This window comes from Nomascus leucogenys, chromosome X (genome assembly GCF_006542625.1).
Source record: "Nomascus leucogenys isolate Asia chromosome X, Asia_NLE_v1, whole genome shotgun sequence".
Classification (NCBI taxonomy): Eukaryota; Metazoa; Chordata; class Mammalia; order Primates; family Hylobatidae; genus Nomascus; species Nomascus leucogenys.
In genome coordinates this window covers 101,575,750-101,594,111 of record NC_044406.1, presented here as the reverse complement: position 1 = coordinate 101,594,111, position 18,362 = coordinate 101,575,750, and the positions used below count along the sequence as shown (strand labels likewise).

The window sequence follows — 18,362 nt, the reverse complement described above, 5'->3', positions numbered from 1 at the left end:
ACAAGTGGAAAATATTAATTATGACTTTAGTGAGGATTAAATCCATGTGGAATCCTCTTAAATGATAGTTAAGGAATAAACTATGATATAATCCCCTATGGACAAAGTATGAAAGAGAAGAAAGAGGACAGTGGGGAAGAGATGTCAATAGAATTTCTGAAAATGGAAAATAGAATAGTAGAAACAAGTACCTTTACTTAGATTGCCCAAGATTATTTGGCTGAGGAGAAAGTAGCAGTGAAATGGTACTTTATGCTGTGTGCCCTGGCAGAGGGTTTGCAGACATCCAGAAGAAAGGTCGTCTTTTTCTTCCTACAAAAGTAGATTCCACTCATTCTAAAGGGGTTACCTTTTCTAATTCAAATAAAGACTGGCTGGAGTCCTGGTGGTAGCTACCTTAGCAGAATGAAGAAAGCTGAAACTTGTGCCTGCTATGGGAGAAGGCAATCAGATTCAAGTTGATTTACAGCATCAAACCTGGGAATGGCTTGAGTATTGGAGGAAACATGTAACTCTGAATATAGGGATTAAGTACTGAAAACATGATGGTTTGTGGAATGTCTAAGGCAGTGCTGTCCAGTAGAACTTTCTGAATGATGGAAATATTTTATAATCGACACTGGTCCAATACTGTAACCACTTGTTTATGTGGCTGTTGAATGCTTGGAATATAGCTAGTACAACTAAGGAACCAAATTTTAAATTTTATTTTAATTTGATTTATTTAAATTTAAATTGCTGCATGTGACTGGTAGCTCCCATATTAAACACCACGGCTCTAAGATTTACACCCTCAGATTCTTGCCCTCAGCCCCACAGCCACAGACTATTCCTTACTTGCATCAGCAGAAGTCCGGAATTTATTCTAAGGAGTAGGTAGATCCTTAGGTTTTCTCCGTTAGCTCAGTGGCCAGATGATGACTCACTTCTTGCCTCATCAGAAGACTGGTGTTTACTCCTTAGAGAAGCACCATCCCATTTGTACTTGCTGTGGTGATGAGCATGTTCTGTATCTGCACTGTCCAATACGGTAGCCATAGTGGCTACTGAGTACTTGAAAGTTTATAGTGTGACAAAAGAACTGAATTTTTATTTTATTTAGATTTGATTATGTTTAAATACACATGTAGAACAGAAAACCAAAGACCACATGTTCTCACTCATAAGTGAGAACACATGGACACAGGGAGGGGAATGTCACAAACTGGGGCCTGTCGGGGTGTGGGAGGCAAGGGGAGGGAGAGCATTAGGACACATACCTAATACATGCGGGGTTTAAAACCTAGATGATGGGTTGATAGGTGCAGCAAACCACCATGGCACATGTATACCTGTGTAACAAACCTGCACATTTTGCACATGTATCCCAGAACTTAAAGTAAAATAAATAAGCAGACACGTGTGGCTAGTGGTACCCTATTGGACAGTGAAGCTATAAAGGGATTGAACCAGAGTCAGGGGCTCCAGGTACAGCTTATATAGCAAGAGCGAGACCCTATACTGAAAACAGTGAATGCTTGCATACTGAATGTTGAGACGTTCCAGTTTGGCTCCCAGAATGCTTGCAACCTGTCTTACATATTTCAGGCAGAATTGGTGGGCTTCTTCCTTAGTAAACTGCAGCAGGAGAAGAGACCTATCTATATAATGAACTTTTGGAGTCACCTGATGAAATGGCTAGTCTGTGTCTGATCACCAGATAGATGGAAGCTCACCATCAGGAAACTTCCCCATGTACACAGAGCTTCCAGTTTGTTTTTTATTATCCCTTTTGGAAATTAACAGACAGGTCGGATGGTAGCTTATGCCTATAATCCCAGTACTTTGGAACTTTGGTAGGCTGAGGTGGGAGGATTGTTAGAACCCAGTAGGTTGAGGCTGCTGTGAGCCCTGATCACACCACTGTACTGCAGCCTAGACAGCAGAGTGAGACCCTGTCTTTAAAAATAAAAAAAAGGCCGGGTGCGGTGGCTCACACTTGTAATCGCAGCACTTTGGGAGGTTGAGGCAGATGGATCGCCTGAGCTCAGGAGTTTGGGACCAACCTGGGCAATATGGTGAAACGCCGTCTCTACTAAAGTACAAAAAATTAGCTGGGTGTGGTGGCACGTGCCTGTAGTCCCAGCTACTGGGGAGGCTGAGGCACGAGAATCGCTTGACCCTTGGAGGAGGTTGCAGTTAGCCGAGATCGTGCCACTGCACTCCAGCTTGGGCTACAGAGTGAGACTGTGTCTCAAAAAAAAAAAAAAAAAAAAAAGAAAGAAAAAAGAAAATGAACAGACAGCCAAGAATCATTAGACATTGCAAGAGGAATCTCTAATGTGAAAGACAGAGACCAAAACACCAAAGGCTTTCATTGAAACAAAAGGGAGCACATTTATTTTTTTGTGTGTGTGGATATCCAGAAATATTTGTAAACCATATATCTGATAAGGGGTTAATAGCCAAAATATATAAAGGATTCATATAACTCAATAGCAAAAAAAAAAAAAAAATTGAAAACTAGGCAAAGGACTTGAATAGACATGTTTTCAAACAAGACATACAAACGGCCAACAGCTATGTGAAAACATATTCAGCATTCCTAATCATCAGGGAAATGTAAATCAAAACCACAATGAGATATCACTTCACACTTGTTAGGATGCCTGTTATCAAAAAGAAAAGATAACCAGTGCTGGCAAGGATATGGAGAAAAGGGAACCATTGTACACTATTGATGGGAATGTAAAATGGTACAGCTATTATGGAAAACAGTATAGTGCTTCCTCAAAAAATTAAAAATAGAACTACCATATAATATTGCAGCCCTACCTCTGGGTATACATCTGTAAGAGATAGAAAAATAAACCAAACTATTTTTTCTATTCTAACTCTCAATACAGAACACTTCTGGTCACCAAAATGTGTGAGATTTCTTCCCACCACCAAGCAGTTCTCCAGCAGACACTGACTGGGTGTCCTATAATTCAATTCAATTCTGACACTACCTGGAGTTAACATCAGATCCTACAGGTTAAGAGCTCGGTCCCACAGATTGCTCACCTATACTTCTGACTGACCAGCTATAAGTTAAGGTTCCCATGACCGCCTCCTCAGATTCAGTTAATTTACTAGAGTGGTTCACAGAACTTAGAGAAACACTTTACTTACTATTGCTAATTTATTACAAAGGATACAAATGAATAGCCAGATGGAAGAGAAGGATAGGACAAGGCATATGGGAAGGGGTGCTAACTGAAGGGGTGGAGAGGGGCCCTCCCCATTGTAAGGGTCACAGCTGATACTCCTATAACAAAAAACAAGTAAACAAGATAAAAGGATAACAAATTTATTTGATCATAGTTTTATGTGACACTGGAGCCTTCAGAATAAGGACCCAAGGATATAGAGAAAGTTAGCTGACTTTATGCTTCAATTCAATTGATACTGGGACAGCAGTGTAGAAATGTGATTGGACAAAAAAAGAGCATGAGCTAATGGTAATAGATGGAGTGGGAAAACCTAGCAAGGCCTTTTCTTGGTGTCTCTGTTGTAGCGTTTGTTCCTCCTGGGTGTAGGGTAATACTTCTCTGGAATGAGGGTTTTAATTTCTTTATGGCCAGTGGTTACACAGAAAGGTAGGGGAAGGTTAGATTAGGCTTTATGGCTGGCTTTGGAATAAAGGGGTTCTAGTGCCTATGACTGGCCTTGGGGAAGATAAATTCTTGTTTCCATGACTTGCCTCTGGTGAGAATGAGGAGGTGAGAGACAGGGGAGGGGCGTCTGGAGAAGGTCAGAGAAAAACTTTGCTTCTGAGGCTTTCATTTTGGGGTATCATTTTCTGAGCCTCAATGAAGCTTTTGTGCCCTCTGTGGGCACACCACCTTCCAGGCACCTCCACGTGTTTAGCAATTTGTAAGCTTTCCGAACCCTGTCCTTTTGGTTTTTATGGAGGCTTTGTTGTGGAGGCACGATTGGTTACATCACTGGCCATTGGTGATCACCTCAACTTTCAGCCCTTCTCTGGTTCCTGGAGGTGAGGGAGGTAGGATTGAAAGTTTCAACCCTCTAATCCCATGGTTGGTTTTCCTGGCAATCAGGCCCTTATCCTGTGGCTATCCAGGAGCTCCCAGCCACCAGTAGTCATTCATTAACATACAAAAGGATACTTACGACTTAAGAGATCGTATAAGAGTTTTAGGAGCTGTGTATAGGAAATGGGAGCAAGACCAAGTATACATTCCTTACAAATTACAATATCCGAAGGAAATGAAATCAGGATCTTAAAGAAATAATCTGCACTCCCATGTTCATTGCAACATTATTCACTACAGTCAAGATATGGAAACAACCTGTATGTCTGTCAACAGATGAATGGATAAAGAAAATATAGTGTGTGTGTGTGTGTGTGTGTGTGTGTGTGGTGTGTGTGTGTGTGTTTGTGTAATGAAACATTCAGCCTTAGAAAAAGAAGGAAATCCTGTCATTTGCAACAACATGGATGAAACTTAAGGACATTATGCTAATTGAAATAAGCCTGACACAGAAAGATAAATGCTGTGTGATCTCACATATATGTGGAATCTTAAAAAAAAAAAAGTTGAACTCATGGTGACAGAGAGTAGAATGGTGGTTACCAGGGGCTGGGGGGTGTGGATAAAGGGGAGATTTTAAATGGTACCATCCTTCAGTTATAAGATGAATAAGTACTGAGGACCTAATGTATACCATGCTGATAATAGTTAATAATATTGCATTTACTTGAAATTTGTTAAGAGAGTTGAACTGAAGTGTTCTCACTACACACACAAACAAGGTAACTACATGAGGTGATGGGCATGTTAATTAGCTTGACAGTGGTAATCATTTCACAATGTATAATACAGTTGATCCTTGAACAACATGAGGGTTAGGGGCATCGAACCCTGCATACTGTAAAAAATCCATGTATAACTTTGGAATCACAAAAAACTTAGCTGCTAATAGCCTACTGTTGACTGGAAGCCTTATCAATAACAATCAGTTGACTAACACATATTTTATATGTTATATGTTATTTACTGTATTCTTACAATCAAGTAAGCTACAGAAAAGAAAATGTTATTAAGAAAATCATAAGGAAGAGAAAATATATTTACCATTCACTAAGTGGAAGTTGATCATCATAAAGATCTTCATCCCCATGGTCTTCACATTGAACAGGGCTGAAGAGGAGGAAGAGGAGGGGTTGGTCTAGCTGTCTCAGGAGTGGCAGAGGTGGAAGAAAATCCATGTATAATGGACCTGCACAGTTCAAACTTGTGTTGTTCAAGGGTCAACTGTATGTCAAAGCATCACATTGTACACCTTAAATGTGGGAGTTCAGTCAGGGTGGTGGGAAAAATTACAGAAGAAAAATTATGAAGATAGTTATGGGAAATAGACACAAACCTTCTTGGAAGTCCGGGGGGTTGCATAGCTTCAGTAAAAGATTTAGCTGAAGTCAGCCTAATCCTCTTATCTTGAGTTAATAGCTTAAAGTAGGTACAAAAGAATGTAAAGGAGTTTATCTAAATAGCTTGTTTACTCATGTGGCCCTAAGCCCAACCTTTTATCATCTGTGGGTGCATGATTGCTCTCTACTCGAGGGGTTGGCAATGTTAATTACCCTCTAGTGGTGTTTACTCGAGACCTTTGTCATTTAATCAGTACTAAATAAATGCGAACTTCCCCAGCTTATCGAGGCAGATGCTGCAGACTCAGGCAGCAGAGCCCCTTAGCCAGACTGACAGGCAAAATATCTGTGTCAGTGTACGTCTTTCATCCATCATTGGGTCAGGGTCAGCGGGATGGACATGGTACTTAAATATAAAAAAATTTTATTTGTGACTCATACTTTAATAAAGCTCAAAGAAAAAAGAGGAAAAATGGAGCATATTCATAGGAGTGCTAATCAGCATGGCTTTCTAGCAGCAGTTGTGGAAACTGGCAGATGTTGGAATGATACCTTCGAGGACTAAGGGAGTATTTCTAACATTCCGCATTCAAACTATCATCAAATGTGAGGTAGAAAAAGGTTTCAAACATGCAAGGTCTTAGAAATTTTTACTCCCGTGTACCCTTTCTTAGGATGCTAGCAGAGGGTGTACTATACCAAAGTAAGGGAGTAAACTAAAAAAAGGGGAATTCTTCATGTCCGAGATTGACAGATATGCATAGGCCTAGTAAGCAGCCAGTCAGTAGTTTGGAGTACAGGAGTTGTCTCCAAAAAAAAAAAAAAAAGAGAGAAAGTAAGAGATGATTTAATATGTTTGTCCACATGGAGAGATGTTTTATAGTTCTGTCAGAGTCAAGAATGAATTTATAACAGGCATATAGAAAATTTTTCAAAAGAAAAAAATGGGGCCATTAATTACTTTAGGAAAAACAAAAATAGGAGAAAGGAAATGTAATCATATTACTCTGTGGAGTTTATCTGTGAATATTTTCTTGGTCATAATAATATAAATACTAGATTTTGATTTAGTGAAAAATTGTGACATAGTTATAATAGCAGAGATTTATATAGTATTTACTGTGTTCTAGACACTGTTGAAAATGCTTTACATATATTAACTCATTTAATTCTTATGTTAACCCTGTAAAACAAGTACTGTCATTATCCTCATTTTACATATAAGAAAACAGAGGCATAGAAGTTAAATGACTTGTTCAAGGTCACATTGCTAGCATGGGTTAGAGCCAGGATTCAGCCTAAGGCAGTGTGACTGCAGAGTCCATGCTCTTTAACCACTATGTTATACTTCTGAAGAGAGAAGTATGTTTATGTGAATTGATAGGAAGCGCGGAGGCTGGGATGGTGGTGGTGGTGTGGGTAATGTAAGAAATCCAAGTCCTCATCTTCCTTAGTGATACTCCAATAAATCTACCATTGGAAAATTTAAAATAAATAGCAGTAGAAGCATGTTATTAATAAATATGAGGGCAAATAGCAGAAATTAAACTAAAAGAGTTTACAGTGGGAATTTGATCTTAGAGATTGAAAGAAGTAGAATGGGCTGGGCACGGTGGTTCATGCCTGTAATCCCAGCACTTTGGGAGGCTGAGATGGGAGGATCACTTGAACCCAGGAGGTCGAGAACAGCCTAGGCAACATAGTGGGACCCTGCCTCTGCAAAATATAATTAGCCGGGCATGGCGGCGCATGCCTGTAATTTCATCCCAGCTAATCTGGGAGGATCACTTGAGCCCAGGATGTCAAGGGTGCAGTGAGCCATGTTTGCGCCACTGCACTCCAGCCGGGCGACAGAATGAGACACTGTTTTCCAAAAACAAGCAAAAAAAAAAAAAAGGAGAAGTAGAATTGAGCATTATGTCTTGTCAGCTTTGTAATTATTTTTAAATTTAAAAACTGTGTACATGAAGTACTATGATAAAAAGTTAAAATGTACAAGAGAGTGATTTACCAGCACTTAATTTGGTAATTAAGATAAATTTTTGTTTAGTTTGGACATAGAATACTACCTCACATTTTAATTTTAGCACATTTTAGTTGATAATATTTAATAATAATTTATAATTAATAGAAAATCAATTAATGATATTTACATTTAATTGGCAATATATTTATATTCTAATAGCTCAAAAGTTTTAATTTTCCTTTTAAATGAAATTTTTCAGTGGTCAAATCAGACCTAGTATCTGTTAGAATTATCTAAGAAACATTCTTCCTTTGGACCTGGAATGATAATTGCTTTTTAATGTTGTTGTCTTACTGTTTTCTTTGCTGATGTTTTTGCATGTGAGGTAAGCTTATATGAGCCCATAAAATGTTACATTTTTTATTAGAATTTTGAGAAATATTTATTTGATGTCACTTAGTGACTGTAATTAACCTTGATAAAGCTGACTTACAGTTTTCTTACCTCTCATTTTCTATTGTTTTTATGCAGAGTATCTTTGTTCACGTAGTATTTTATTCCTCATTATTCATTTTCTCTATGGCCAACGAAAGTAATTTCTTAGGATATTATTCTAGTTGAATTGACCAATGTTTTCTTTTATTATTTCAGTCTCACCAGCCTAATATCGTACCTTTCAACAAATTCATTTTTCCTATATTTATATTTTTTATATTAGCCTTCTCCAGTGTTTATGCCAAACATCTTAGTGGTTCTGATGAGATTACTTTAAATAATTACATAGATTATTTGTTCTTTTCTTACCATTCCAATGAATATATATTTTTCATTTTTTCAAATAAAGGCCACTTTTATGAGTTGTAAACTTCGTATTGTTTAATAGTTTGTACATTCTGCTTTTAACAAGAAAACTCTAGTGAAATATAGAAAAATTAACTTTTTTCAATAAGAATAGAGATGGCAATAGAATTTTAGTTGATATCAGTGTTGTCAGATTTTTCCACCTGGTGTCAGAAGTACAAATTATTTAAATATGCAAAGTATCAATCAAGATTGTGATGTCTCAATGTAATTTGAGACTATTGAATGGTTTAAAATGATAGATGTCATTTATATTTGGAACTATATAATTAAATCTCCTTTATTTTTTATTGACAGATATGTTTAAAGGGTAAGGTGCACATATTTAAGTACTTAAATATTCAAGCATGTTGCAGAATGGATAAGAAACCAGATTCCCTGGATCTTCCATCATTGAGTAAACGAATGCCCTCCCAGCCTCTCACAGACAGGTAATGTAACATTTTTAGTTTCATTTGATGATTGCTGTCTTCCCCTTTTATGAAATATACTTATTAATCTTGAGTGTTCTGAATATATTTAGGCCGATTGGTCCAGCACTAAAATAAATAATTGGCCGAAGCTACATATCACCATCATAGAATGAAGTTCTAGGATACTAGAATATTTTTGACATTTTCTCAATTATTAAAGTTTTAGTAGTAAAAATGTAAATGTTTGATGTTATAGTACGGAAACACTAATTTCTCAGCATGTGACAACTATTAATTTACTTTTGTGCTCACTGTATTGTACATTTGTAACAACAAGTAGAATTTGACTTTGAACTGAGGTTGGTGGAAGAGCAAGACATTTGGGGAGTACCTTTTCCCTTTCATCATAGTCTTTATGTCTGGATCAAAGATGATATGTCATAATGACATATAATGATATGTCATCTTTGATGAACATCTTTGATGTTCTTTATGATTTCAGTGTTTTGATCCTCATGAGATTTTGAGATGGTAGATTGAACTTTCTGTTTTTAATTCATCCTTTCAAGATGTAGATTGGTCTGAAAGATTTTATGAAAGTATAAATCCATGTAATAGTTTAGAAAATAACCTAGAATGGGGTGAGACTACAGAAAGCTAGACCATGCCCTTGCCTAAAATATTTAAAGATTTGTCATTGCATATATAATAAATTTTATATTACTTTGAATGGCAATATAGTAAGTACTATTGTTAACAGCGCAAGTTTGTGAATTCCCAAATAGGACTTTTTCTTGAATATTTTTATTTTGTAAGTAGAATTAAGTATCTAAACATTAGATTCAGTTCTTAAAGATTATTTTGTTTAATATTATGAACAGTATTAGAACAAACAAGGCTCCAAAAATTGGAATTAAGACATTCTAATCTCTATTAATCTGCTTTATATTTATTTTAACATGAATTTACTTTTAGTAATGGCATTTACTGTTTTAGTCATTTATTTTACAAATATCAGTTGAATGCCTACTGGTAGATTCAGTTATGTTTTGTTGAATGTCATACATGTTGGTCTTGGCACTCATGGTGCTCACAATGTAGTGGGGCAGGAGTTAGTGAATAAACAAAGCAAGGAAATACACACACATATAAAATTTCAAATTGTATTCAGTGCTATGAAGGAACGTATTTCAAGAGTGTTGTCAGGGAATGAATAAAAGCCAGCTCTGTGAAGAGCAAAGTAAGTAAGAGCATCTTAGGCAGAAAGAATGACATTGCCATGGCCTTAAGTTAGGAGGGAACTTTGTGTATTCAAACAACTGAAAGGAGACCAGCGTGGTTGGAGCAGAGTAGCTGAAGGGAAACGTGGTACATGTTGATTTTAGAGAGGTAGTCAGAGCTCAAGTCATGTGGGTGCTTTGTAGGATGTGGTAAGAAGTTTGAATTTTACTTAAAGTACAGTGGGAAGTCATTGGACAGTTTTAAGTGGGGGGAATAACATGATTTGACTCATTTTTTTAAAAAAAACTATTTTGGCTTATAGGAGAATAGATTGGAAGTAAGCAAAAATAGAAGCACAGGGACCAGTTGGATTGTTGTAGTACTGCCAAGAGATCAGGGGGTCTAGAATAAAGTAATTGCAATAGAGATGAAAAGAAATGGGCAGAATTAAGATATATTTTAGAGAGATTCTCTAGCAGGACCATCGAATAAAAATATAATGCGAGCCACATATATAATTTTTAATTTTTTTGTTACCCATTTTGAAAAAAGTAAAAAGAAATACATGTTATTTGAGTATATCCAAAATATTATCATTTCAACATGTAATTAATGTGAAACCTTAGTGAGATACTTTACATGCTTATTTAATATTAAATCTTTGAAATCTGGTATGTACTTTATGTGTATAGTGTGTCTCGATTAGAATGGCTGTGTATGGCTACTGGCTACTTACCGTATTGGACAGTGCAGGTCTATAGAGTGGGTTGTCAGTTGTATTAATTTCTCACTCACAGCCTGTATTGAACTACTTAGAAAATTCTTGTATGTGCTTTCCACTTTCATACTCATGCTCTTGGCTGTATGGTTCTTACTACCTAGAATGCCCTCCCATGCCTTGTCTGTTTTGTAAACTCTTTATTATACATAGATAGGCACTACAGTAGTTACATATAATAGCTTTTGGAGTCAGACATAATATGGCTTTGAAGACCTTTTATAACTCTTAATAACTGTATGTCCTTGTGTATTAATGTCTCTGGTCCTCAGTTTTCTCATATGTAAAAAAGAAAATAATTACACAGGTGCTGTCAGGATTAAATGAAGCAATGTATGTAGAGTACTTAGTGCAATGCCTTACCCATAATATTTCCTCAACAAATAGCTTATTATCATCATTGTCATTTATTACAAATACATGGAGGTATTTTGTGCAGTGCAGTCAGATGAATTTTGGCTCTAATCATGGTTTAACCACTTAATTTCTCTGTGGCCTTCTGTAAGTTATTTAACTTCTCTGAGCCTGTTTTCATACCTAAAATGTTAACCATACCCACTTCTACAGTTGTGAGAATTAAATGTGTGCCTAGCAATTAGTTCAATAAATGATAAACAGCAAATATTATAATTTCTCCCCTTGGGACGTTAACTTTTGTAAGCTTTATTATTTTTCTTTGTAAAAAGAAATAATAATTATAACTTCAAGACTGTAAGAATTATGTCTAAAATATGAGGTGCATCTAACACAGTACATAACACAGTATAGACACTCAATGAATGCTAACAGTTATTGCCTCTTCATCCACAAGACTAAGCTCAAATGCCACATTCTTGAGTGATGCCTTTCCTAACTTTACCGAGGAGAATTAGTTGACCTTTTTTTTTTTTTTTCTCATAGCACTTTGTATTTACCTTTGTCATAGTCTTCAAAACATTTAAACACATTCATTTTTCCTCTGGACTGAGAGCTAGCTCTTTGGAGGCAAGTTTTAAAAATGTATTTTCTCTTAAGCATTCAGCATAGTACCTGATACTTGGTAGGTGCTTCCCTAAATGTATTCATATACTTCTGAAAAATACAAAAATCAGTTTTTTTTTCCAGCATGAAACTGGTTTTAGGAGAGGAATTATGACATAGTGATTACGACCAGGGACTTTGGTGCTAGATAATTGAGGGATCAAATTTGGACTGCTGGCCGCAAGTTGGGTATCCTTGGGTAAATTGCTTAATCCATTCCAGTCTAAGTTTTATCATGTATAAAATGAGAAAACGCCATCAATTTGCTACAGTTTTTCACAATAAATATGTGACGTTTTGTCTTTTAAACATTTAGCACAGTTCCTCATACATAATAAGTGGTCATTGTAGACTGTGTGGTAAAATTGCAAATTAAGTGAAAAATACTTTGCTTCCTGGGTGGCATATTTTGTAAATCAGAAATTTGCAAGGACAAATTGAATTTGAAAGTATTAAAGTGCATATTCAATACTTTGTAGCCTTCATTTTTACATCCTCTCCTAAGTATTAGATGGTCATTATTTATATAAATAAAACATATTTTTAAAGCCAATGAAGAGTAAACCATATAAATTGAAGTTAACAAATGTTTCGAAGCTCTGTTATGGAATTTGACAAACCAATGGGGAAAATCAGGTCTTCCATCAAGATAATGTTCTAACAAGGCAGCCTGATTTTCTGAATCTCTGAGGAGAAATAATAGGTTATTGTTGACAGTTGACACTGTAGAGTACACGAACAATATTGCATGAATGGCATGAATAAAATGTTTTGTAGGAAGAGTTCTGATATTTTTCTCCTCATGTCCTTAATTAAGGATCTTAGACATCAAAAGTATATATTCTGTATTATCTAGGGAAATTTTAGGTCAAGTGTGCATTATCTATTTAAGAAGAAAATCCTAACTGCTCTTAGGATTTCTGTTTCTATAGTATGGAAGATTTTTATCCAAATAAAAATCATGGCCCTGACTCTGGAATTGGAAGTGATAATGGAGAGAAACGATTATCCACAACAGAAGTGAGTATTTTCTATTGCTGATTCATTCTGTTTTACAATTTTATTAGAGCATTGAAATAGAGACACTTGTGCATACTTGAGTTTATTTTGCTTGAAAATATGATCATTATATTTTATGACTAAAACTGAAAAAAAGGGCATGCTGATTTTTAAAGCTGAGCAGTAAACCTTATGTTAATTTTGGGTTTGAAAACTGGAGATGTAAAGCAGACATTCTGTAATTCATATTTAAAATTGAAGCAACATAATCCATATCATAAGTTTAAAATGCCTCGTTTGTACTTTTTGCTTATTCCTTTTAGCCATCGGATGATGACACAGTCAGCCTTCATTCTCAAGTCTCAGAATCAAATAGAGAGCAGACATCAAGAAATGACAGTCACATAATAGGAAGTAAGACTGACTCTCAGAAAGGTAATTCATATGGTACCTGCTATTTTTGTTTCATGTACATAGCCCACATTAAGAATGGGCTTTGAAAAATTATATTGTCTTTAGCCAACTCTTATATTGAGAAAATACACATTTTTCTAAGGACAGCTGTGTCAAGCATACAGTTTACTATGTACATTTTCTAATAAATATTAATCTGTACCTAGACCAGGAGGTATATGATTTTGTTGACCCCAACACAGAAGATGTAGCAGTTCCTGAACAGGGAGATGCACATATTGGATCATTTGTATCATTCTTCAAGGTAAATAAAACTTGAACAAATATTAATAACATGTTCTGTTGATCTTATAAAAGTGGACTATACAATTTAAAATGTAACTTTCTTTTATATAAGGGAAAAGAAAAATGTTCTGAAAAATCTCAGAAAAATGAAGAATTAGGAGATGAAAAAAGGTAAGCACGTATGGAAATGAAATGTTACTTATAAGCCCTTGAGCCATTCATTAGATATTCCTACTTGAAAGAGTACTTGAAAAAAATATAATTTTTTGTTCACTTACCTCTTGTTTAGATAGTTAATTTATAAATACTTCACATCTGTCTGTATTCCTCAATTAAACACAAAATTATAGTAAGCGTTAGAGTGTAGGATATGCACTGTTTTTCCCCCTGAAGTGTAATGATGACTTCTATTGTTATTATTGAGGAGGACTATACCGTCATATACATTGCTTCATTTGAGCTATTTAACAACCATCTGAAATAGATGGTATTGACATCACTTTACCAATTAAGACACTGAAACCAGGAGTTTTAAATGTCTGGAACTCAGACGTATTGTCTCTTGTTCTACTATACTTTCCATTTGGTCAGGCTGGCTATGACTTTTAAGGGTACTTATGTCCATAGTTTATTAAAATAATTGTGCTTTGCATCTTTTCTGAACCATTCATCTTATAAAATGATGAAATATGACCTACCACATTTTTTCAGTTACTCCTTCAGGTTGCTTTATAGATGCAGAAAGGAAAGAAGAAACATTTGGTGAATACCTACCATGTACCAGGATTGGTGCTATGTGCTTTCCCATGTTTCTCATTTTATCTTCATTAAAATCCTGTAGGGTAGATATTGACCTCATTTTTTCAGATGAGGAAGGTGAAGTTCAAAGACTCTTAAGTTTTATGCCTAAAACCACTTAGCTAGTGTCCACTAGTACCTAGAGTGTGAACGTAGCTCTCTTTGATTTTTAAACTTTTCTCTTTTCTCTACATTATGCTTCCTCCAAATGACTTCACGATTATTAGTTAATCATCTCTGATGTCCTGTAAGGAGGTACATTGCTTTGTCTTGAACTGTTTAGATTTCATTCTTTTACTTTCTCACCTCATCTAATGAGGTCAGTTGCTTAAACCTGAGAGTCACCTGTAGCATGTACGATGTGGTAAAGTCACAAAGATTCATGGTTTGATACTGTTTGTAAAGTGAAATCTAAAGATAAAATGACTAGAGTTTGGATAACTATTTTAAAATTTTTTTGTTCTCTTTTATGAAGATGACATATTAGTATTTTCAGGCAAATTTGCCAATCTTATTTGAACCTATTTTGGATTTTCTTTATTTAGACAGTTTATGTACAGATTTTTAAAATCAAAATCAATAAACTGATAAAAACAGGATGGTGCAATTAAATGACAAAATTTTACAACATTTTAAATTTATGTATTAAGACAGGCCATATAGAACTCTGCAGTCCTTTTTATACTGAAGGCTGGAGAATATACATTTTTAGGTTACTATTACCATTACACATTTCAGAAGTTTAAAAAATGGTTATATACTTTGCTATTATTTGTTAGTCATTAATTATATTAATACAGCCAGTATGCTACATTTCATAATGATTAGAGAACATAGATGTTTTCCTTATTTCTTATTTTAGTATTTTAAAAGAAGAACCTAGTATTTTAACTTTCATATGGTGTTAAAAGCAAAAATGGTTTCTATTTCTGGAAGCTGGCATAAAATATAGTCTGCCTTACTTTTTGGATAACCATGTTTGTGTCACCTTTCAGACTTGAGAAAGAACAGTTACTGGCAGAGGAAGAGGATGATGATTTGAAGGAAGTAACTGATTTGAGGAAAATAGCTGCTCAGTTACTGCAGCAAGAACAGAAGACCAGGTATTCCTTTCAGTAATGAGATTTGAATTGGCAAATTTTGTAATCATTAAATTGATTATTTAAAGATTATCAAATAAAGTATATGAAGTTTTGAGTAAACAATAGTGCCCTCTTAAGATCTATCTCAAGGGACTAACTACAGATTGAGTATCCCTCATTCAAAAATCTGAAATCGGATCCCAAGCATTTCAAATAAGGGATACTCAACCTGTACTAAAAGGCAATAGGAAATACTTAGGACAGGAATATAAAATTACATTTACAACTAACAGAATGTACTCATATATATAGTCACTATATTTAATATTGCTTAGGTATTTCTTTTTTATTCCTGTGTGTGTGCTGAATCATAATAACTAATTTATTTGTTGATATTAATTTTAGCTCACAGTAGCATTATTTACATTGTAAGCATTTTTTTTTCTAGGTACATGTCATGTATATAATGTGCTTTTTAAAACTCAGATTCCAAACTTGGGATATGTCTAAACTCCTTAGAATGGAGTTGAATTTTACAAGAGTTGATTAAATCAGTATGATGATTTGAGGGTCACTGGCTCACTTTGGTCTGTTTCTTGGTCAAAGACCATTTTCCTCATCTTTTGGTTAGGCTTTCTTCAAGTACATGTTGTTGGCAATGAGAACGGCACTGTGTGAATGAGAATAAAATCAAGACATGTCCACTTCTTTTTTTTTTTTTTTGAGACCGAGTCTAGCTCTGTCGCCCAGGCTGGAAGGACATGTCCACTTCTAATGCAGGAAAAGTTCATATGCTGCTGAGGGTCAGCTGTTATTGCCATCTTCATGTACTGAGAGGACTACATTTATAGTTTTGAAATGATAAAGATCTGAGTGGCTTTTTTTTTTTTTGCTTTGAGAAAAGAGAATAATTTTGGTGCATTTAACATGGATAAGTAAAAAGTATTTTATTTCATTTATTCAAAATAATAAATGTTTATGATTAATATGACCATGTTTTGGGAAGTTTCAAATTTAAATATACTGGCATTTGTTTAAATGTACATTGAAAAATACAACTAAAACTTATCAAATGACAAATATATGGTTTCTAGGGGCCACTTTTTAGGGGCAATCTATATAATAGCTAATAAGCTAAATTGCCTAAGTATCTTTTTTGCACAGCTGCTACATTTATAGATATACAAAATCATACTAGAAAATCACTAACCTTTATTCCTTTCATATCGAATGTATCTTCATCAGCAGTTCACATTTTTCTTCTGCTGTAACTTTCTTTCTGCTTTTTCTGTGATGTTTATCTTTTCAACTTTTCCTGTGATTCCTTTCTAATGGGCCTTTTACAAATTGGCTACTTATGAGGCTGTGTTTGTTTTTCCCCCTCCAATATAATTTAAGTGTTGATTGCCCTGTGATTTAAAAGGTTTGATGAAGCAAGCCATCACCTATTCTGTGGAGCTTAAAAAGTTTCTATCTCCTCTACCTAGCAGGTGAAAGAATTGTATTTATCATTATGGGAAGATAATATTGTTTTTTTAAGAACCCACAGCTAGCTGGGTGCCATGGTTTAGGACTGTAATCCCAGCACTTTGGGAGGCCAAGGTGGGTGGATCACTTCAGCTCAGGAGTGCAAGACTAGCCTGGGCAACATGGCGAAACCCCGTCTCTACCAAAAATACAAAAAATTAGCCGGGCATGGTGGTGTGCACCTGTGGTCCTAGCCACTTGGGAAGCTGAGGTGGGAAGATCGCTTGAGCCTGAGAGGCAGAGGTTGCAGTGAGCCAAGATCATGCCACTGCACTCCAGTCTGGGTGACAGATCTCAAAAAAAAAAAAAAAACAAAAAAAACCCAAAACAAAACCGACAAGCATATCCATTTTTCTCATGGTATTAGGAATAGCATTTGAGTGCATAATTATAGATTTTTACATTGCCATATACAATATTTCTGTATTTCCATTTTCCTATTAGCATATTAGTTTTTCATCTATCCATGTGACTTAAATTATTCTTTCTAGCCTAGGTACAACATTGACTGAATAGTTATCTTTCATTGGTTTTATTTTTGTGATAGTTTTGTAATCAGTACAAAATAGCATCTAGCACTGTGCCTTATACATAGTAAATACATAATATTTTTGATTGACTGCTTGAAAATTAAATCAATACATTTAAAACTAGTAGGAGCCATTAGTTAAAAAATTATATGTTCTCCCTAAAAAATACTTCTGCTGTTCTTCAAGATGTATGCAAAAGTAATTTGTGTCTTTTTCTAATTCTCTTCTTTATCATCCTTTTTAGATGTTAGTACATACTAATATAAGAACTTTTTAGATTAGATATTAATATACAGTGACATTGTGATAAATATGTCTAATTTTTGCAGACATTAAAATATTTATAATATGATCATAAAGTAAAGAGCATTTTTTTTTGAGACAGAGTCTTGCTCTGTTGCCCAGGCTGGAGTGCAGTGGTACAGTCTTGGCTCACTGCAGCCTCTGCCTCCTGGGTTCAAGTCATTCTCATGCCTCGGCCTCCCAAGTAGCTGAGATTACCAGTGTGTGCCACCACACCCGGCTATTTTTTTTTTGTATTTTAGTAGAGATGGGGTTTCGCCATGTTGGCTAGGCTGGTCTGAAACTCCTGGCCTCAAGGGTTCCACCCGCCTCTGCCTTCCAAAGTGCTGGGATTACAGGCGTGAGCCACCACTCCCAGCCAAAGAGCACATTTTACTTTTAAAATTTATAATGTATAGAGAATTTTAGATCCCTAGCCAATTCTGTTAATGCCTGAACTTAAACTGGATCTCAGAATTTTTAAATGCTAAATCTAATATTTTTTCTATTAAATAATCTTTCTTCCTTCTACAGTATGTTGCTATCGCTTAGATCTTTTAGATTTAGGGACTTAAAATTTTTTGTTTACTGTCACAATACTTGAATTTGAATGAGACCAAAAATCTAAGCGTAATCCTATATGAGGATATATCCTACAGTGGATTTGATATAATTTATACCTTCTCTGGTTGTGGATTTTCCTTTTCATGCTGTATTATTGTGTCTTATATTCCAAATATATTAGTGAAGGATCTGAAATGCTATTTAAA

General features: G+C 35.2%; 1 protein-coding gene across 2 annotated transcripts in view; it reads left to right on the top strand.

The window, feature by feature from the left end:
- The window catches only part of LRCH2 (leucine rich repeats and calponin homology domain containing 2), a 120,686-nt gene that overhangs the window by 55,482 nt on the left and 46,842 nt on the right, over positions 1-18,362 (top strand). For both annotated transcript variants that reach the window (XM_003262223.3, XM_003262222.3), the window contains exons 6-11: positions 8,541-8,674; positions 12,608-12,695; positions 12,998-13,109; positions 13,295-13,392; positions 13,486-13,544; positions 15,167-15,274. In XM_003262223.3, the coding sequence (XP_003262271.1) occupies positions 8,541-8,674; positions 12,608-12,695; positions 12,998-13,109; positions 13,295-13,392; positions 13,486-13,544; positions 15,167-15,274 (599 nt within the window). The remainder of the gene's footprint in view (positions 1-8,540; positions 8,675-12,607; positions 12,696-12,997; positions 13,110-13,294; positions 13,393-13,485; positions 13,545-15,166; positions 15,275-18,362) is intronic.